A 20826-nucleotide genomic window follows, 5' to 3' on the forward strand; every position below is an offset into this window, starting at 1 on the left:
AGGGCCACTGCGAGGACTGCTGAGTCAATGTGTATATGACACATGAACATTGCCCAGTACCAACTAAAGGCTCTATTTATGTTACTGCTATTATTGTCACATGCCATCAAACCCAAGATGTCATACAAGAAGGCAAATGCTTTAAAAGAAAAAAAGTCACTGTTCAGGGTGGACTCAAGACACATGTCTGGGGGCACGTGCCTCGTGTTACATACCTTGTGTTTGAGGGGGGTGGGAGACACCGCACCTCCTGTGCAGTAGTGCGCTGACTGGCAGAGCCCTGATGGCTGGGACAGCCCTTCTGATGAACAGAACATCCCTATAAGAAGCAGACCCAAGGGGCAGGTGACAGAAGGACCCCTCCCACCTCCCTCTGGCTCTGGCACCAGCCCTGCCTCTCTTAGGCTATGCCCCACATGCTCCTCCCCTCCCCAGGCTCTCAGACTAGCACAGGGTGTTGGCATGATGGCCAGGCAGAGTCACGAGTGAGGGGCAGAATGAGCTAGAGACTCATGGAGCTGCCTTGCCCAGGGCAGTGCTTTTTTCCAGCCATACCTGGTCTCTGAAGAAAACATGGGGGTTGGTCTCACCCTGAGCCCTAGAGGTACATGTGGGGGTAGGCTGGAGCACAGGCTATGAAGAGGCCTGGAGAATCCAAAGGATGGTGGGGACTGTGGGCCTACAGGAGATCAATGGGGCTCTGACCCATGCTTGGACTTGACTTTGCTTACCTTGACCCAGCTGTTAGGCATATGAGGGGCTGCCATGGCAATATGGGCACAGGGGGCCAAGGCACATTCCCTAATGGATTTGTTTGCCTGCCCTCCTTCTACTTTTCCTTATTCTCTCCTCAGCCCTTTAGTCTAGGCTTTCTAATGGCTCATTGTCCAGCGTCCACAAACCTGCTGGGCACAGCTCACAGTCCAGTTCTGCACTGGCCCCTCGCCTGGGCCCGAATGTCCCCTGAGGGCATGGGTGGGCAGTGGCTGAGTGGGAGCCAGGGGGACAGAAGTAGCCCTGGAGGCACAGGCTGGGGCCACCGGCTGTGAGACCTAGGGTGCAATGGCAGGGTCAGCCTGAGCTTGCAGTAAGAGCCCTACCTTCTGAGCATCCTGGTCAGAGACTTGGGACCCCCCTACCCCCAGCTCCGAGGCTGCCCTGGCCCAGCCCCTCAGTCAAGGTGCTTCATTCTTTGTCTAATTCCCAGGCATATTGGGTGGGAGAGGGACCCTCAATGGCTGTCCATCTGTCATCGTGGCAGAAGGTGTATTGCCCAAGAAACCTCTGTAGCCTTATGAGATCTCTAGCCTTGAGGCTGACTCTTGAGCATAAAACTCCGTTTCTCTATAAGGTGGAACTTGCCCATGCTGGGCACACTAGGTCCACCACCCATGCAGTGGTCTGAAGACTCCACTTCTTTGCTCCTGGGCTCTGCTGGGTCAGTAGCCACCTGTGTATCTCTAAATAGGAACAAGACCATATCAAGATCTTGAGTGTGGACACCGAGTCGGGCCACAGCCAACCAGATCCTAGGGTCCTAGACCTCAGATTTTTCTGTCCTGCATGTAGTGCCTACCATCCTGAGCTGGGCACTGGACATCCTGGTGAGTCACCATGCAATCCCTCCTCCCAGCTTAAGTCCCTAACTTGTCTTTACCTCGTACCTGGACTGTTTCAGGTCCCCTTCCCTCCACTTTGCTGCCAGTTGTCATAGGCTGCATGTGGATCATAACACTATGACTATGACAACCAAGATTCTGGCATAAGAACTCCTGAGATACATTCTAAAGCCAAACCTAAATGCATGCATAAGGGAGGATACCAGGGGTCTCTTGTACTGAGCCGATTTACTGTGCCACCTCAGGTTAGTCCCTCCCCTCTCTCTTGAACAAGGGAGGGGACCTCCTGCTCATCAGGCATCACTCCTACAGGGGCTCAAACTACTGGAAACTTGCCCTGGGACGCAGCACCATATGGGGACCTTGTGTTCATCAGCTCACCTGTGCCTGATGCTTCACAGTAGAATCCTGCAGGGCAGGGCTCACAAGACCCCTTGGCCTCCTGGGGCTGGAATGTTCCATTCTCACAGGCCCTTGGCTGGGGAGATCCCTCTGGACAGTAGAAGCCACGGGGACACCGGAAAGATGTAGGGGTGGCTGAGGTCTGGCCAGGAGGACAGTAATAACCTGCTGAGCATGGCCCATCTGGGAAGGGTTTCCCGGATCCTATGGAGAGGGGGTGGAGGTAGGCTGAGTCTATGACAGTGAACCTGGCTTCAAATGAGAAGGAAAGGGAAAAAAGGGACCTGGAAGAGTGCCTGGAACTGTGCCTAAGCTGGGAAGTGTGGTGTGTCCTGAAGCTCAAGGCACCAGGCTTTGCAGCCAGACTCTGCATCCCCTCCCAGCTCTGCTGCTCACTCCCTGTGCAGGAGGCCACTTTCAACTCAGGTTTGTCATCTGTAAAATGGCAGCTCTATTGTGACGATAAATGAGCTTAAAAGGCCTGTCTGGTCACATGCCATAGGATCATATAGAGCCAAAATGAATGAGTGCTCACTTAGGAACCTAGAAATACAGGCCCTGCTGTGGTAGTTGGAGATGTGCAGGGCTTTGCCACCCTGGCTGCAGGTGATGGGCCAATGCCTCACACCCCTAGGCTTACTCTGGTGTGACACACCCATGCTCCTATGGGGATCCCCAGGGGACCATCTGTGGGAATCCACACCTCCCTTCTTCTGCTTCCTAGTACCGTGCACTATTCTGTTTACTGCCCTACTGTATCTAGTTCTAGATGATCTATACATAAATGGAGTAGTCAGCTAAAACTGACAAATGCACACCATACTGTCTTCCTCCTCTTTGCAACATGGTTACTGCTATGTCTACTTTCTCATCCTCAGGCTCAGTCCTGGCAGGGTCTCCCTGAAGTCCTGCCCCCTGCTGCTCTGGACAGAAACCTCTGACTCCTGAACAGGGCCATTACCTTCAAAGCCCATAGCAAGCACTCCATGAAGCCTCCACCCCTGTGGGATCGATGTCCCTCTCCTGCCCAGGACATCCAGAACATCTTGTCTGCCAGAAATCAGCATGCTTGGGCTGTAACATTCATGTTCTTGTCTCTTTCCATCCCCTTCCCCACTGTGAATTCTTAGGGGTCAGAACCAGGTCGCCTTTGCCTTCCCATCCCATACCCATGTTCAGGCCTCAGGTAGCATCCCCTATACAGGGCCACAGGTCATATGTGATGGGAGGGGGACCTAGGATGTCACCTTCAGACAGGTTAAGTGCCTCTGGGACAAATGGATCACAAAACGACCCCTCAGAATCCCAGAGAGATGGCTCTTGTCACCTGAATCTGAACAGAATTGTCCTGCAGGACAAGGTCTACAATCCGTAGCACTGCGTGCACCAGGCCACTCTCGGAAGGTTCCCCTTGGACATGGGTGCTGGGTGGGGGTCCAGGTACCCAAAGGGCAATAGTAGCCAGCAGGACAGTCCATTGGCCAAATAGGCCTGGCGCCTGGCCTCTGAATCCCAAAGGAACAGAACCTGCGGAAACAGCCAGTAGGTGGTCAAGAATGAAGGAGTCAGGGCTTTCTACATCCCTAGGTTTTCTAGGCATTGAGGATCCTCCAGAGGAAGAAAGCTCCTGGAGCATGATGGATTTGGGCAGAAGCGAACCCCCCCAGGACCATCTGAGGTCAGAAGAAATGAGCATCAAGGAGGACAATGGCCTCCTGTCCTATGAGTCTTGTACACAAAGTCTGCAGCCCTCCAAAGCCCCTGCATTGGCGTTAGGGCTTTATTTACATTGGGTTCTGCAAGGTAAGGGTGCATGCAGTGCCCATGGTCACCGGTCCCTGAAACATGTATGAGCCCCTCTACTCTCAGAGAGGGCAGGAAAGGTCAGGTGTCACCCAGATAAAGGAGGAACTCTAGTCCCGGCAACAGCTCCTCACTTTCCAGCAGGGCATGTCTTGCAGAGACTCTGTCCAGGTTCATCCTGATACTGCCCTGGGGGGCAGAGCTGGGGCTCCAGGCTGCCTGGGGGGCATGAGTGCCCAGTGGGGCAGAGAGTGCCTAGAAAAGCCATGGGAGACAATCATTCCCTCTTGGGAGACTCTGCATCTCCTTCCAGCCAGAGCCCAGAATGATTCTTACTCCCTCCATGTGAGTGTGGCTGAGTGGATGGGGCATGTGATTCATGGTACTTATCATGTACACTCCCAGGCCTGGATTCTTATACCTTGGTCCTATATATGCCTAAAGGGGAGGCTCCAGCTGAAAACCAGCCCTGTGTGGAAGGCCTGTAGGAACCTCCTGGTGGTCCCTTGGTGGGAAGGAACCAGGTCTACAGTGACGGGACTGAGAGGGGTGGAAAGACAGTGCTCTCCACAGGATGGGAGTTAGAACTGGGAACCTCACAAGGTACCTGAGGCAGCCCCAGGCTTCCAGGTCAGAGCATCTCTCACTAAAGTTGTTTCCAGGGGTCCTTGTCCTGTCAGATGTTTCTTAAAACATGGGCTCTTTGGACATGTGAGTTTGGGAAATGCTGTGTCAAATGCAGTGTCCTCCAGAGAACAGAGGCCCTAGAAGACAGAACTGTGCAGGCTCTGCTAAGGAGAGCTCTAATGCATCCTTGTCCTAGGGGTCTGACCTTCTCCCTCTTCTCTGCTGGACCCCAGGTAGTACATGAGGGGTGAAGACCCTTCCTTTGCTCTCACTAGAGTGCCTTATATAGCTCTAGAGTATTTTTATTCCCTCCCCCAAAGCACAGGATTATCCATCTTTGATTAATTTTTTAAAAAGTCTTGTTTCTTCCTTTTCTTATCACTCATCCCAAGTGTCTCCCTTCTCCCTTTATGTGCTCTGGGTGCATGAGGAGCCTTGCTAACACCTGGTGTCATCAGCTCCTTCCATGGCAGGTTCCAGGTCACAAGGGCCTGTCTCACTGCATTTGGGCCACAGGAGCCTGAGACCACAGGCATGTCTCCTTCTAAGCCAGCCCACTGACGGTCCCATAACATCCTCCCCCCTTACCCAAATGGTGAGGAGGCTGCACCCTTACCTGGACTATGCCCAGAGACAGAGGCCCTGGGGCAGAACCAGCCTCCTTCGCATGGGGCCTCTGGGAAGCTCAGGCCGGCTCTGGAGCAGAACCAGCCAGCTGGGCATGGCTGGCAGTCCTCCCGTGACATGGCCCCAGGGATGGGCAGGAGAGAGCCTGCAGGTATATACTCCATGGCTACCACAGGGGGCCTCTCTCCCACATGGAGACTCAAGGTGGCGCCTCTCAAACCGAGTGGTGATCCTGCTCTGCCTGCTAGGCCTCACAGACCAGTGGCTGAAGGGCTCCCCAGCCTCCTGGGCTGCCTCATCTCCTGGAGGTCTGAGCCCTGACAGCTGAGGTTCATCTCATCCCCCCATCTGTGCTGCAAGGCATCACTCACTTCTTGTTGTACCTCTGCCATACACCCTTCCATGTTCAAGCCTCCCCCAGCAAGCCAAGGTCCAAGCTCTTAACCACCTGATTCATCATTCTACCCCCAAGTCCCATGCTATGTGCATTCAGGATGGACATTGCTCTTTGAGTATAGTTTAGGGGTTTCTTCTGTGCCCTTCCCAAGATGTCTCCCCAAGGCTGGAGCCTCATTCCTTCCCCCTCTCAAGGGTCCAGAGCAGACCTGTGCATTGCTGGTTACCAACCCCACCCCATCGGTAACTCACCTGGGGGGCATGGAGTGGGCTTGGGGCTACCCTTGGGACAAAAGTGGCCTGGTGGACAGAGGTCTCCTGTGATCCCATCAGTGGGATTTGGGACAACCGCTGCCTGAGTACAGTGGAACCCTGCACTACAAGGCCCAGACACGACCACTAGCCCAGGTAGGAGGCAGTAGGAACCTGTAGGAGAGAGGGAAAGACAGGATGCTCAGGCATGGGGAGCAGAGGGATTGGGGTACCTCCACCCCAGCCGGCGAATGTGGGCTGACCTAGTGTGCACCATGGGCTATGGCCAAAACATCCCCATCTGAGACAGGCCTGAGTCCTGCCCTCACTGGTCAGGGAGGATGTGGCCTAACATGGTAGGATTGGGGATATGTACCTGTCCCCTTACCTGGTTCACAGGGTGTGCAGTCTGACTGCTGGGCACCCCCTCTCTGTGGCTTGTAGGTGCCCCTGGGGCAGGGGAATTGAGAAGCAAAGGATGTGGAAGCAGGGCAGTAATGGCCAGCTGGACACTTGTTTCCCACCACCGAGGAGGTGTTTGCCGGGCAGAAGAAACTACAGAAAAGACAAGTGGGGAGGAGGGGGCTCACAGGGCTGGGAAGCCCCAGCTTCGTGACGTGGGGCAGAGATGGCTGCCTGGGCTCACCTTCCATCACTGGCCTCAGGAGTTATTGCCCACCTGGTGATATCATAGCTCTATTACAGCTAAGGCACAGGGGGCTGGGCGGGAGGTCAGGGTGGGACTTAAATGGCTTAAATTGCAGCAAAAAAGACCTAGGTTTGAAATTAGGAATGACTCAGTGATACCCAATAAAGAGATCAAGAGTTATAAAGAAAGGTGACTAGAAGGTGTGGAAGTTCTTCGGTGACTTCTTGAAGTCACAGAAAACTCAGGTTGAAAGAGATCTTAGCTAGCATCTTGTCCAGCCACCTTCTGTAGCAGGAATGCAAACTCTGCCCAACTGGACACGTGAGCCCCTAGGATGGCCTTTTAGCACTCACCCCTCAGGACAAGACTCACAGTGGCCCTGCGAGGCCAGGCTGTTGTAGGTGCCTGCTGGGCATGGCCTCGGGGTAACAGTGCCTGGGGGGCAAAAGTGCCCTGAAAGGGAAACAGATCCAACAGGTCAGGGCCACAGGAAACCCCATCCTAGGCCCAGTTCCTGCAGAGCCCAGGGGGCTGTTGGCCCCTGTCTGAGTGGCAGCCTTGGAGCTTGCTCCCTTCCCATCTCCCTAGGCTCCTCTTCAAACCAGTCCCCAGGGGGTACCTGCAGGGCAAGGGCCACTGGTCCCGTCTTCCAGGGAGCCATTGGGTACGATGGCTCCATGGCGGCAGAAGAAGCCTGTGCTGCAGGGCCCAGAAGGGCTGGTGAGGCCTGCAGAGCCGCAGTAGTGGCCAGGCGGGCACGGGGAGCAGGCAGCCTGTGGGAGATGTCCCCACTAAGATGCCAACTCCCAGCTCCGGCCAAGGCAGGGAGGCAGAGACCACACCAGAAGGCCTTAAAGGGGCCTCAGGTCAGAGAACATCTTGTCTTGGTTCACCTTCCTTCATCTACAGCACCCCTGATAGGACCTTGCTCCATTCTGCTTGCACATTCTCCAGGTGGGGCACAAACTCCCTATGATAGTCAAGGCTTAACACTCCAAAACTACTCTATCAGCATGTTGTTCTGCTTGCTTTCCTTTTTTCCTCTTTACTTCCATGTTCTTTTGTAGTTTGACCAATAACAACAGGAGAAGCCTGTTCTTCTGATCTACCTTCAGGGAAGACCTCTCTGCTCATTTGAGTAAGGAGGACCAAGCACCCTAGAGAGCTGGCATTCCTGGACCTTTTGACAAGCCAGGAATATTTCTCTAACAACAGGAGGGTCTTTGAATGGTGAACTACAAACCACAATTTGGAGTGGCTTGTGAAGAGAGTCAGATATTAAAATTACTTTTGGAACCTAGCAATTAAAATAGAATTTTGTGCATCCCATGGTGGTGTTTTATAAGTTATATATTAATATGTATTATAAAGTAATGTCTCATGTCACTCCTCTGCTCAAACCCTACTTTGGCCTCTATCTCCCTCAGGTAGCAGTCCTCAAGGTGAGCACCAGGTGCTGTATAGCTGGCTCCTCACTCCCTCTCCGACCTCCCTCCTTGTGCTCCCTGCAACCCCCAACATGCACCTGCCACAAGGGGGTTGCTGCTGCCTCTGAGGTTCCTAAGTCAGCTTGTACAGTCATTCATGCAGCCAACAAGTACGTGCTGGGAGCCAGCTATGGGCCAGGCACTATTCCAACTATAGAGTAGTGAGCAAAAGACAAAACTCCCTAGCTTTGTGGTGCTTATATTTTGGTGGGGAATATAGAAAATAAACAAGGCCAGTAAGTAAAATGCTATGGTAGAGTAAGATATGTGGTAAGGAGGGCCAGGGAAGATCTCCCTGGGAAAACGACTTTCGCGTACAGACCTGAAGGATGGAGGAGATGGCCAGGTGCCCTGTTCTCCAGTCCCCATGACAACCTTGACCTCAAGGTTTGGCTAGACCCAAACAGTGCTCTTCCCATACCGAGCCTCCTCCCAGGCTGGAGTTTCCCTACCTCTGAGCTGAGCTTGATGCGTGTGCTGAAGGTGCCAGGTGGGCAGGGCTGGGGTATGGCTGAACCCCTGGGGCAGTAGTGTCCCTGAGGACATGGACCAGCCTCCTCTGGAACCAAGAAACAAGTCAGCCTGACCCCCGGGAAGTGGTGAGGAGCAGGTACTCCAAACAACTCCTTCTGCATTGCTGGTATAGGCTCTGGGCCCTGGAATTGGGCTGTGGGTGCCCCACCCCCACTGGTCACACCCTCTGCACCTGGTCATTCCACCATAGCCCCATGCTGCTGTTACAGAAGGGAAGAGATCAGGGGAAACTTGTCCTGACATGGGATGGTGGCATCTGGAAGGGGCTCTTGAAGGAAGCAGGGCATCTGAGGCAGGCAGGGCCTCTCTGGAAGGTTCAAGCCCTGGGGTCTAGGGGTGCACAGACAGCATTTGAGACTGAGGCAGGGTTTCCATCACCCATTCCAGCTCTTACTGTAGAGGCCTTTGCAGACCTCCTCATGCTGATTGGTATTTTAACATTTTTTCCTAGTTTCTGGAGGTGCTTAGCTGTGTCTTCTCTCCTCTCCCTCAACCCACATGGGCCCTGCTCCAAGAGGCCTGCCACCAGGGCTGCCTGCTGACTGAAGATGGAAACCAGCTAGTTCTGGGCTGTTGCTGAGCAGACAGGGGTGTTGTAGCTGGAGGATCAGGAGCTGGTGGGATGAGCTGTGCATCAATGTCCTCACCAGAGTCTAGGCCTCCATAAGAATGTGTGACTTTTAGGCCCGAGGGCAGCTGCAGAGTGATAGAAAGCTAGACCGGGGTCAGTGGGCCTAAGCACTCAAGTTGGCTACTGACTGTGTGCCCTTAGGCAAAGCAGACCGTTTTTCTGAGCCTCACTTTCCCTTCTGCCAGAGATAGGGATTGGACTGGATCATGGGATTTTGCCCTATGGTCCCTGGATTCCAAAGAGGACTTGAGCCCCAAAAGATCAAAACCACTGGAACAATCCCTCCGCTATACAATGAGAACCACTTGGGAGGATTAACATATTGACCATGCCTGGGATGGGCCCCACCCCCAATATTCAGATTTGATGACCTGGCTCTCCCCCAACCTCAGTATCATTATGTACCAGCTGACTCAAATGCATGGGCTCAGCTGAAGAGTACTTCTCCATGACCTATAAGGTAAGCTTCCTCAGGTCTGCCCTGGTGTTTGCCCTCAGCCTGGTCTGTGTGGGATACAGGAGTTCTTGGGCTGTCCTGCTCAGGAGGGACAGTAGGTAGTGGAGACAAATACCAACTCACTGTTTATGCTGGGCACCCATGTCCTGCCTGCCCTGCCCCCCACCCTCCACCACGAGTGAGAGCCCAGGTAGCCCATGATAGGCACCCAAGGTCTCTTGGAGAGAACAGGCTCATCAGTCTCTTTGGGTTGATGGAATGGATGAAGGGCTCTGAATATGTTCCCTACCTCCCAGTCGGGGGGGTTAGAAAATGGGGTAGGGGATCAGTGTCCAACAGGGAGGGCCTGGTACCTTCAGTGTCGGCCTCTGGGTTGGGCCGGGTGGACCCTCTGGAGCAGAAGAAGCCTTCCCAGCACTGTCCACCAGCCTCCGTAGCATTGGCACTTGGGCAGAACCTGCCCCTATCACAGGCTTGACATTCTGGCAGGCTGCTCAGTCCCTGCACAGGGCCATAGGTGCCTGGAGGGCAGGGCTGCCAGTTAAGCCCTGTCCCTTCAGGGCAGTAGAAACCTGGGAAGGGAGATGGGCCAAGATTAGGGACTGAGGAGGCAGGGGATGGGGAGGAAGCTGACAGAGGGCAGGCTCTGTGCGCTGGGCTGGCGTCCAGCATAGAGGCCCGGCATCTCTGCTGCAGGGCTCCTGCCCAGGAAATAGAAATGCTCTGTAAATCCCGGAGTTACCATCTTGTTATTAGAATGTATAGGCCAGGCCTTTGAGGGAAGTGGAGAAAGGTTGTCAGCTGGGCTATTGGCAGGACACTTACCTCTTGGACACAGCTGAGGCCTCAGCCCTGGAACACAGTAGTGGCCACTGGGACAGATGTAACATTTTGTTGTGTGGGTGCCAGGGGTGTAGGAGCCAGGAGGACACGAAGTGGGGTCAACCATTCCCAGAGGACAGACGTGCCCAGGGGGGCAGGATCTCCCAGAGAGGCCCTCCATGGGGGTGGCAGGGGCAGTTCCTCCAGTGCAGGAAACACTGGAAAAATGTGAGCCAAGCAAAAGGGCCTCAGCCAAGGACAATTGCTGAGGAGCATGCAGCCACAGGCAGTGCATGGACATTTAGCATGGGCCTGGGACCCTTCCTAGGCTGTTCCTTCTTGAATTCTGGCATGACTTAACCTCTGCATGTCTGCAAGTGGCCCACAGGCTTCACAGGCCAGTGGGGGTGGCTCCTTCCTGACTGTAGGGATTTCCTCCCCCTTGCTCTCTGGCTGAATCAATCCTGGAATGGAACTACCTCCTTACTTTGTGGACACTGTTCCCTCAAATCGATGTGGGTGTGTTTGCCTACCCTAGGTGGCAAGGTGCTGGCCAGATTGTCAGGTGGCCGCTAGAGCAGAGTCTCCCTCCAGAGCAATCTTGACATCCTTCTGGGGTTTTGTTCCCTTCCTCAGACCAGGTACCAGGTGGGCATTGAGTGGGGACAGGAGCTCCTGCAAAAGTCAGAGTGACAGAGGGAAGAGGCCCCCGGTGGCCCAGAGGGAAACATTGGACTGAGTTAGGCTTCTATCCCTTGGATTTCTCCCTCTGGGCAGACCAGGATGGAAATGCTTCCCCTTCTCAGCTTCTAGGGGGAGGGCAGGGACCAGTTCAGCTTTGGAGTCCTTGAGTCAACTTTACTGAATGAAAGGAAGATTCTTGCCATTCTGAAAGAATGGGGGAGGAATAACCAGGCCCCTGAAAGCATCCTCAGGGCAAAGGAGGAAGGTCAGTTGCTCAAGTGAGGTTTCCTGAGGGCCAGGTTAGAGGAGGGTTCCCAGGGAGGGGAAAGGTGAGGACTGTTGAGCAGAATCAGGAGGGCATGTTGGGGAGAAGGGACCTGTACTCAGCCCTGCACAGCTTAGCACTGCCCTCCACTGAGGGCCATGGCTCATGTGCTGGGAGAAAGGCTCAAAACCTGTAGAGACCTGCCTTCAACAGCAGGAGGCTGGAAGGGCCTTGACCTCCTCCCACCCTGCCACCATTGAAGTAGACCTAGAGGTGGTGAGGTACCCTCAAGGCAGTAGTGCCCAGCAGGGCAGAGGAGTCCCCGTGCCCCATCCGTGGGGTCCTTGCTAGTGGCTCCTCCCTTGCACCAGTGCCCTGCAGCACAGTCTCCTGGAAGAAAGGACATCTTGTCAGCTGTTCCCACAGTACCCCTTGCTGGAGAACACACCACAAGGCACAGGGCTGCTCATGCTGTCCCCAGACCCTCCCCCACTATGGCCATAGACTATACGTGTCCTGACCCAAAGCCAGCCCAAACCACCCTGTTCCTCAGATGAGCAGGGTCCTGAATCTCTTCCAGGTTCAGTCAGTGCAAGTTCCCAGGTCAAAGTGGTTGTGGGGTCTGGGCCAGTTTGAGATTTGCCCTCCTTAGAGACTGTCAACTGCCAGGACTAGATTTTCCTTATTGATCAAAACATTTCCAGCCATTTCATTAGCCACCCAAGCTAATGGGGTGTGGGGGGCAGGGGCTGAGATGTTAAAGGCCCTCTAGAAGAACCCCTGAACCCTGTGTTGACAGCAGACAGCCGGGGGTGGTTCTACTTTGAGGCAGGTATACTGTGACGAAGGGACTCCCAATTCTGGGTGGTAGATCACTGGAAAGTTTTAATGTTTTTATTTTTATTTTTAATTTTTTTAAACGTTTATTTATTTTTGAGAGAGAGAGAGAGAGAGAGAGAGAGAGCAAGTGGAGGAGGGGCAGAGAGAGAGGGAGACAGAGAATCCAAAACAGGCTCCAGGCTCTGACCTGTCAGCACAGAGCCCGATATGGGGCTTGAACTCAGGAACCGTGAGACATGACCTAAGCCAAAGTCGGACACAATCACTGAGCCAGCCAGGTGCCCTATCACCTGGAAAGCTTTTTAAAACTAGACACTGAGGTCTGACCCCATACCTCCTGACTTTCTGGGGTGGGATGTGGGGACACAGTGTTTCTGATGTAAGGGGTCTTGGGAAGGCAGTGGAATATTTGCCCAACACCCTGCTGCTCTGCCCCCCATCTTTACCAGTGATCCAGGTCCATATAGTTTTCCCCTGAAGCATCTCCTCCTCAGCCTGCTCTGGGACCCACCAATCAAGCCCACCCTGTGCTGAAGTCCTTTTCTGCCCTCCAGGACATACCTGTTGGTGCCGCGAGCCCTGCCAGTGCACAGAATTTCCCAGCAGGGCACAGCTGGCATTCAGCGATGCTCCTTAGCCCTCTCCGAGGGCCGTATGTACCTACTGGGCACCTGTGGTGTGTGGCCATGGCTGTGCCCAGGGGGCAGTAATAGCCTTGAGGACAAGGATATAGGCTGAAGTCCTTGATGGGCCCAGCACTAGAGTCGCAGTAATAACCTGGCCAGGAGGGAGGGACACTTAGGAGGACTATCCTCTCCCTGAGACATTTAGACATAACAGGGTCTCTTGCCACAAGGGCCTTGAGAGCTGTGCTGTGGAGCCCAGGACCCAGACAGCTGCCCTTGGGTCACTCTCCCCCCCAGACCTTGTCCCCCTTCCCTGCACCTGAAGATCTTTGCTGCCTCTCACCTGCTGGGCAAGGCCCACTGGGGGCCTGTAGACCAGCCTCCTTGCAGTAGAAGCTTCGTGGGCAGCTCTGGCATGCAGAGGGCATGGTCTGCTCTGGGAGGCCGGAGAAGGTGCCAGCGGGACATGGTGTTGGCCTGTGTGATGCTGCAGCTGAGGACACAGGGAGGCAGCAAAGCCATGGCCTGGCTGAGGGGAGGCCTCAGGTCCAGGGGGTAGGCTCCTTAAGGGCAACAGGTGTGGGCCCAGCCTCAGAGATGGGGCAGGACCCATGGTGACCTTGCCTGTAGGACCCATCTCTGCCAACTTCCCTGAAGCCCAGCTCCATGGCCCCTCCATATCACATGGAGAGACTCAAGCCCTTCACCTGCTGCTGGAGGATCATCATGTGGGCTCATACACTGACAGTTAATGAGACTCCTGATGCGACAAGGCCACTGCTGTCGGTTCTCAGCTGTCCACAGCAAACAACTCAAATCACAGCAAACATCCCAAGTGACTTTAACTACTCCCCACTGCAACATTCCTTGGCCTTGGGATGGACCATCTACGGCATCCCTTTTCCCTCTGGCTTCTTCCCAATTGCCCCAGGGTCCAGACACAAACTGAGAAGTAAGATCTGTCAGCAGCCTTCTGGGCAGGAGGCCGAGTAGGGCTGAGAGTGGGGCCCATGGAGACACTCACGGCAGAAGGTTCCTGGGGGACAGGGGGCCCCTGTCAGCCCATCCTCTGGAGCTGGGGACACTGCTCCTTTGGCACAGAAGTAGCCAGCCTGGCAGGGCCCACTGGGTGTGGACAGGCCTGGGGGCGAGAGGGGGTGCCAAGCTGGGGCTGAGTAGCCTCCTTATGCAGACAGACAGGGGTCCTTGTGCAGTGTCTGGCCCCGGAGGACTGGGAGTTGCATGAGTGGCTGAGCCTATGCCCAGCGCTTTGTCTCTTTCTCTCCTCTACCCAACCCTGTGACAGGGATACCACTTTCATCTCACAGAGGGCCTGAGGCATTGTCAGTAGTAGCAGACAGAGCTGAGATCTGAGCAGAGGCTGGGGTCTTGGCCTCACTATGCTCTACCATCTGAGGGTGGCCAGAGGCTGGGGCAGGAAGAGTCTAGTTCATATCTGGGTCCTCAGTGACTGGGAGTGTTTGGTCACAGCAGGTGCTCAGGATGTCACTCAGTCACGGGGATTCATGAGAGGGCATAAGTGAGGGGCCACCGAGCTCCTTCCTCTGCAGAGAGACTTGCCCTCCCTTGGTATTCTGCAATGACCCACCTGTGTTCACTCAACCATGATGGCAGCAAGTTTATGTTAGCACAGACCTTCCTGTAGGCTTGCCAAGCACACCACCTGGCCAGGCAGATACAGACATCAGTTCTCAGTTTATAGAGGGAAATATTGGTTCATGCCTGCAGCCACACAGCTGGTAAGAGCAAGGTGGGTTCCTACCATTTCTCCCAATCATCTCTAAGCCTGGGTCATAGCACAGTGGCCAGAGAGGGCTCCTGGGTCCTTACCAGAGGTGGCGCAGAAAGAGCCTGGTGGGCAGGGCATGGGTTCTGAGCTGCCCTCAGGGCAGAAGGATCCAGCTGGACACTTCCCCCCTGTGGCCGTGGCTGGACACAGGCAATTGGTACTGGTGTAGTTGTCCAGGTCAAAGGGGCGGGCGGTCCAGGCTGCTGAGACGCAGAACCAGCCTGGGGTGGAGATCAGCACAGAAAGGCAGGCAGTGGGGCAAGAGGACTGTTGGGGACCCCAGGGGTCAAAGGCTGAGCTCACCCAGGCTGCAAGCCTACTCCTCCCAGTAGCTGTTCCAGGAGATAGTTCAGGTCACCCCAGGTCCAGGGACAGCAGTAGGAAGCACGGGGATAGGTGGAGTTTCTTAGGGTGCTTTGGGAAGCGCACCTGCATCACATGGTCCAGAGGCCTGGGTCAGATTCTCCTGCCCACAGTAGTGGCCTGGGGGACAAGGCAGGCAGCTGTCCAGGCTCTGGGTCATTGGGTCTGGGTTGTAGTAGCCCCGAGGGCAGGGGAACTGGGTGGCATATTTGGTGCCTGAAAAGCAAAGTTCAGAGGAGGGAGTCCAGCTGGGCTCAAGGCTACGGAGACGATGCCACTCACTGCTCCTGGTGCCATCTCGTAGGACCTGTCCTGGCAAATTCCTGGCCTGAGCCACAGGAGCCACTGCCTCACCAATAGCTTATGTTTGGCTTTCCAGGCTGTGTGGTCCCGGGCCCAGGGTCCACAAAGCCATAGAGTTTGCAGGAATCATTTTCCTGGTGGTGAACTTTGCTGAAAAGCATGTGGCCCCAAATTTGTAACATACTGGTAAAGTAATCTTAAATCTTTAGTTTTTAGCCAATGGGATTATGTTATGGAGTAGAAAGTAAAACTCTCATGAATTTTAAAGGTAAAGCAAAACACTTGTATGAAATTTGCTGCTCAAGGCCTCTTGCTTTGGGCTCAGCCTCTGTGAAAGGTCCAGTCCTTCCCTGGGCCTTTGGGACAGGTGGTGGGACAGTCTCAGCAGTGAACATCTGTGTGATCCTTGGTTGCTGCTGCAGTTTACAGAGCAGCAAGCACCAAGCCCCACCCCTACCCTTGCCACCTATACTAGCCCCTGCTGCTCAGCCTTGCCTCTGGGAGTTGTGGCCCAGGCACTCACCTCTGGGGCAGTAGAAGCCAGTGGGGCAGGGGTGCCCGCTGTAAGTGGTGATGTTCTCAGGGCAGTAATAGCCAGCAGGGCAGGGGAAGCAGGATGCTTGGCCAGTCAGGTTGCTGTAGGAGCCAGCAGGGCAAGGATGGGGAAGGCTGGTCCCACTGGGGCAGAAGTGGCCTTGGGGACAGGGCCCCCCGTGCTCTGCGTGGCCTGAAGAAAGGAAGGAAGCTAAGTGAGGAGTGCAGGCCCAGTCACTTGTTGAGCACAACGGAGCCTGGGGTGACTTGTGCCACCAAGACCAAATGTGGACTTGGGTTTGGGGCAGAGGTTCAAGGATTTTAGAAATAAATAATGCTGATAATTAACATTTATATAGCATCTTCCAGATCAAAGAATATATGATTTATATATATGTTATATATTTATGCATGTGTATTTGAGCCTCAGAAAATCCCCCTTTCGCGTTGCCTGGGTAGCTCAGTTCATTGAGTGTCTGACTTTTGACTTTGGCTCAGGTCATGATCCCAGGGTCAGGGGAAGAAAGAAGGAAAGAAGGAAAGAAAAGAAAGAAAAAGAAAGAAAGAAAGAAAGAGAAGAAGGAAAGGAAGAAAGAAAGAAAGAAAGAAAGAAAGAAAGAAAGAAAGAAAGAAAGAAAGAAAAAGTAAAAAGAAAAAGAAAATCCCCCTTTCGTAGGTGGGCAGGAATAATGACCCATTTTTAGTGGGGATGGCATCCTGGAATGGTAACTGATTTTTGTGACCAGCGTCTCTCCGTGCTTCGCCCAGACTCAAAGCCTGTTTTTTTTTATATTCCCCCTTGTGTTCTTCTGAGGACACACAACGTGAGTGTTTATTTTTTAAAAAATGGATTTAGAAAGCATTGCTTTCATGTGTGGTTGTGAGCAGAACCCTGTGCCTCCTATAACCGCCACCCCCCCCAAGTCCCTACACTGGGGTCATGACTCCTGCTCTCTTGCTGCCCACCCGACTCCCCAGAACTTCACTTTCCATCCTGGAACTGGGTTTTTGCCTCAAATGTTTTTTGGACAAATGGAAGTTCTTGAGAAGAGGGACTTTAAGGCCCTGGCCTAGGTTCAATGGCCCTCACCAAAGTTGTAGCTCAGTGCTGTGTGTACCATCCCCCTTCCCCTTCAGAAGTTCCCAAGGAATAAAGGGTATCCTCTGAGAACATGGGTGCAGAGGGTCTTCCCTGTGAGCTTACCTTGTGCTCCACCTCCCCACGGGTGCTGTCTCTGGCCCTCATGGGAGATGAGGTCCACACTCAGCTCACCTCTGGGTTCCTCAAAGGGTACCATTCTGGAACCTGCTGGCTGGTCTCTGGAAGCCCCCAGGTTCTCCCTGCCCACATTCTTGAAAATATATGGCGTTTCCATCTTTGGGTCAGTGGGGCTCTGATTTAGGAGGTTGGGTGGGACTGAGGTGGGCTCAGAACCACAGATGTGACAAGAGCCCAATGACCACAGTCCAGAGGGCAGTGAGCCAACCATGAGAAATACTGCTACAGGCACAGGACAGGAGGCCAGTGGGTCCAGGAATAGCAGTCAGACCTCTAAACACTCCGGCCAAGGATCTTCTCCAGGCCCGCTTGTTCACACCCTTCCCCTTTGTCCTCAAACTGCCCCGTACCCAGTCACCTCCCATAATCAGAGTGCCCATCTACCTCTGGGCGTTGGGCCAGTGCAGGGCCCACACCAGTCCTAAGAGACCCCTTACCTGCTGGGGTTGGGGAGGAGACTCCTTCCATACAGAAGTAGCCAGGTGAACAGGGTCCAGAGGGGGCAGTGAGGCCAGATGCACCACAGAAATGGCCAAAGGGGCAGGACAGGCACTCCGATGCCATGGTGAGAAACATTCTGGAGAGGCAGAGAGAAACCTGGGCATCAGTGGGACCAGGTGGAGTAGCCACGTCCTGGCAAGGGACCATGCATTTCTGGAGCTGCCTTTTCATTTCTCCGCTTTTAGGTTCCCTGGGATTCTTCCTGCTTACAAGGCAGGTGGTTTCTTCTGGAAGATGCCTGGAGGAGAGCTCAACAGGGCTCTCTTTCTCTTTCTCCCCCTGCTGCTCCCCAAGATAGCTGTCTGGGTATAGTTGTCCTTTTCCATCTTAATCTTAATTCAAACTCAGTTGTCTAGGGCCACAGACCTTTTCGTCTGGCAGCAATAGGCAGAACATCCACCAGCCCTTCAACCATTGGCTCCACAGCTGTCCCCTTGCCCTGAGTACCTTCTCTTGGGGGCTGGGATGCTCCTAAACGTGGGAAGATGGGACTCTACTCTCAAATTAGACTCAGGCAGATGCACAGAATACCTGATGGCCTTTCTTTCTCGGGTATGAATGTTCTCAAGCTCCCAGCAGCCCATATCGCCTGCCCTTATTCTGATAAGAAAACTCCCTTTACCTATAATGCTGGTCACAGGTCAAGTGGAAGCCCTGCTCTGAGGCTGATGTCCTTCTGTGGTGGAGGGATGCTGCCAGTGAGATGGTCCAAGTGGACAGAAGACCAGGAGGAAGACAGCTCTGGGCTTACCCCCATAGGCCTGGGGACAGTGGCACTCACCGATCTGAGAAGGTACCCACAGGGCAAGGCAGGGGCACTGCTGTGCCCACTGGACAGAAGTGGCCTGGAGGGCAGGGGCCCCCTGCCATGGCATGGATGCCTCTGTCAGGGTGGGTGACTTCAGCTCCTGCCCAAAGTCAGAAGTAGGTGGGATCACAAAATAGCCCATCCCACACCCAAACCAATCACTCAGTAGTCCCAGTCTTGCCCACCCTCTGCAGAGGACATTTCCTGAAATACAGTAGCAGAGATTAAAAACTGGAGTGACATCACCCTTGACTGCCCAGGAAGCTCCAGTCCAGGGTCCTGTCCAGTCCTGGCTCATCACAGGGACAGTGGGTGGGACCCCAGGTGTGGGGGTGGGGCACAGAGATGTAATCAGAAATTATCTGGGCAGACTGCAAAGGTGAGGAGAAAGTACAGGGGTGGCAGCATTTGGCCTATTCTGGAGAAAGGTGGGCACAGGACAGACCAGGAGGACTGGGGGCTCCACACCCAGCTTGAGAAGCAGAGTCTGAGCCACTGAATGAAGGCCTCTGGGACACTTGTTTTGGAAGCCTGTTCCCATCTTGGCCAAGTTTGTTATTTCTATTTGCACCATTATGACACTTTATTAGCTCATGGAGCACATAATCTATGGGTAATAAACTCTAAGAAGAAGGATAGGAGAAGTTAGGAGAAGAGAAAAAGAAGTAGTGTGTGATCCTGGTTTTGTCACTGCCCCCAAGCTGGCAGGTTTGCCTGTGGAAGCATGATGTGTACACATCTGCGTGCATGTGTGAGCATAGGAAACACGTGCAGTGCATGTTGTACCAGCAACAGGCAGTTGAAGGAGGAAGACAGAGTAACAGAGTTTTAAACATCTGTGGTCTTACAGTTTGCATGAGAGTTGTTTCCACACCCCTAAGGACACTGATGTCACAAGGGGGAGGATAAACAGTGGCCACTCTTTGTGGGCTGTCCTTGGACAAGGGAGGTCTGGGGTTGGGAGGTGGTCCATAATCTCACCCCTGGGGCACCCCCCCTGAACCGGTGGGGTGGGGGGTAGAGGTGCTGTCTGGCAGGGGCTGCTGGGCTGGCGCTCATCCCACAGCACAGTCCTAGAGTGCTGCCCATGAGCTCCGTGCTGGCCCTGGCCACAGAGAACCTGCACGGGTGGCAGTGAGGTCACGATGGCAGGGTCTTGGGAGACACAAGACCTCAGTGGGGTCACCAGCCAGGCCCAATCTTGTCACTGGAGGAAGGACAGGGAAGGAAGTCCTGTTCCCTGAGGCTCCCCCAGCCCAGAGGTTCCATGATTTGTGATCTCATAGCTGCCCTTATCTAGCCCCACACTTAACTCACTCTGTCAGAAGGTCTCTTGATGCTGCCCTGGGGAGTGAAGTACAGCCAAGGTCGGGCCTGCAATGCTCCCAACACTCCCACCCTTTGAAGCAGGGTGTTGGATGGAGCCACTGCTCAGCCTGCCCTGCAAGAAGCCCAGTCCCATGCTGTCACTTCTGGGCCAATGACATAAGTGTCACTGAGTACACATTCTCACTTACCCAGGACCATGCCAAGCCCTTTGTCTCCTCCATGGCCCTGTTCTTCTGTATTATGGCCACTTCTTTGCCTCAGTCAAGGTAAGCATTTATTTACTGTAGTATCTAATTTTTACCTCAATAATACAAATTCCCATATTCTGTATTCTTATTGGGCACGTGAGAAACTGAGTTAAGTGATTTCCCACAGCAAGGAATAGAGCCATTGGACTTCTGCCCAGTCCAAAGGCCCTGTCCTTGACCACCATTCCCAGGGCCTCCTGTACCCTAGGCCATCAGAGAGAGGTTTCCAGTGACCTGCTGCTCCCCAGGCCCCAAAACACAGTTTTGACCTGACTCTCCAGGAGAAACCCCAACTGCTCCCTTCTGTCTCCTCACCTGCAAAACATAGCCAGCAGCTCTGGGCTGGGCTTTGGCCCTTCCATGGACTGGACATGTCCTGAGGGCAAGGAAAGGGGATGTGGCCAGTGCCCTGGGGACAGTAATGACTGGGAGGGCAGGTCCTCTCCTGGTGGCTCTCTTGGCCTGGAAAGTAAAGCATCTGTGTCAGTTTGTGGCCTTGCCCACCCTGTGTTGTAGATGGTTTCCATAGCAACTCTGGTCTGCCTTCTGAGCCAGCCCAAGTACCTGAGCCATTGCTGTGATGCCCATCTGTCTGGGATGTGGCCACCTGTGAGCTTTCAGGGCAGATGTGGCCCACAGAGCCACCATCTCCCCATGGGCCACTGAGAGGTGTCGGGGTCCACGCCCCTCCTGGGCAGTAATATCCTAGAAGCAGAGAAGGCATTCAGGCTGGTCTAATTTTTGGTGCTGGGGCTATGCTACTTGCCTTCCCATCCATAAGGGTCCTGCCACACTAATAACAGCTTTGATGGCAACATGCTCTGTGGATATCCCAGATGAGCTATTAACTAGGTCCTTTTGAATGTACATCTTCAAATACGTGTTCACCATTTAGTCAAAGGGAGGCTGAGGTGGGTGGCAGGATGGTGG

The 20826-nt window shown here is 54.1% G+C and overlaps 1 protein-coding gene and 1 long non-coding RNA gene across 13 annotated transcripts in view; one reads left to right on the forward strand and one right to left on the reverse strand.

Annotated features, from left to right (window-relative positions):
- The window catches only part of LOC131488856 (multiple epidermal growth factor-like domains protein 6), a 61909-nt gene extending 41147 nt beyond the window's left edge, over positions 1-20762 (reverse strand). For 9 of the 12 annotated variants that reach the window (XR_009250307.1, XM_058690735.1, XM_058690742.1 and 6 more), the window contains exons 1-22: positions 20461-20762; positions 20212-20358; positions 18293-18419; positions 17448-17587; positions 15721-15924; positions 14961-15110; positions 14573-14752; positions 13746-13862; positions 13065-13214; positions 12657-12872; positions 11541-11645; positions 10840-10981; positions 10310-10524; positions 9838-10056; positions 8315-8421; positions 6995-7148; positions 6729-6828; positions 6115-6281; positions 5727-5900; positions 2001-2225; positions 903-1052; positions 216-319 (exon numbers count right to left, since the gene is read on the reverse strand). Coding sequence is in view for 11 of the 12 variants with exons in the window: in XM_058690735.1 (XP_058546718.1) it covers positions 216-319; positions 903-1052; positions 2001-2225; positions 5727-5900; positions 6115-6281; positions 6729-6828; positions 6995-7148; positions 8315-8421; positions 9838-10056; positions 10310-10524; positions 10840-10981; positions 11541-11645; positions 12657-12872; positions 13065-13214; positions 13746-13862; positions 14573-14752; positions 14961-15110; positions 15721-15924; positions 17448-17587; positions 18293-18419; positions 20212-20358; positions 20461-20620 (3453 nt within the window). In the remaining variant the exon portion in view is untranslated. The remainder of the gene's footprint in view (positions 1-215; positions 320-902; positions 1053-2000; positions 2226-5726; positions 5901-6114; positions 6282-6728; positions 6829-6994; positions 7149-8314; positions 8422-9837; positions 10057-10309; positions 10525-10839; positions 10982-11540; positions 11646-12656; positions 12873-13064; positions 13215-13745; positions 13863-14572; positions 14753-14960; positions 15111-15720; positions 15925-17447; positions 17588-18292; positions 18420-20211; positions 20359-20460) is intronic. The other 3 variants (XM_058690720.1, XM_058690727.1, XM_058690750.1) reach the window with 3 other exon arrangements.
- LOC131488983 (uncharacterized) lies at positions 1784-3107 on the forward strand. Its single transcript, XR_009250363.1, has 2 exons — positions 1784-1864; positions 2900-3107. It is a non-coding gene; the product is annotated as an uncharacterized LOC131488983 (long non-coding RNA).
- Positions 20763-20826: the final 64 nt, after the last annotated feature.

The sequence above is a fragment of the Neofelis nebulosa genome, chromosome 1 (assembly GCF_028018385.1).
Source record: "Neofelis nebulosa isolate mNeoNeb1 chromosome 1, mNeoNeb1.pri, whole genome shotgun sequence".
NCBI lineage: Eukaryota > Metazoa > Chordata > Mammalia > Carnivora > Felidae > Neofelis > Neofelis nebulosa.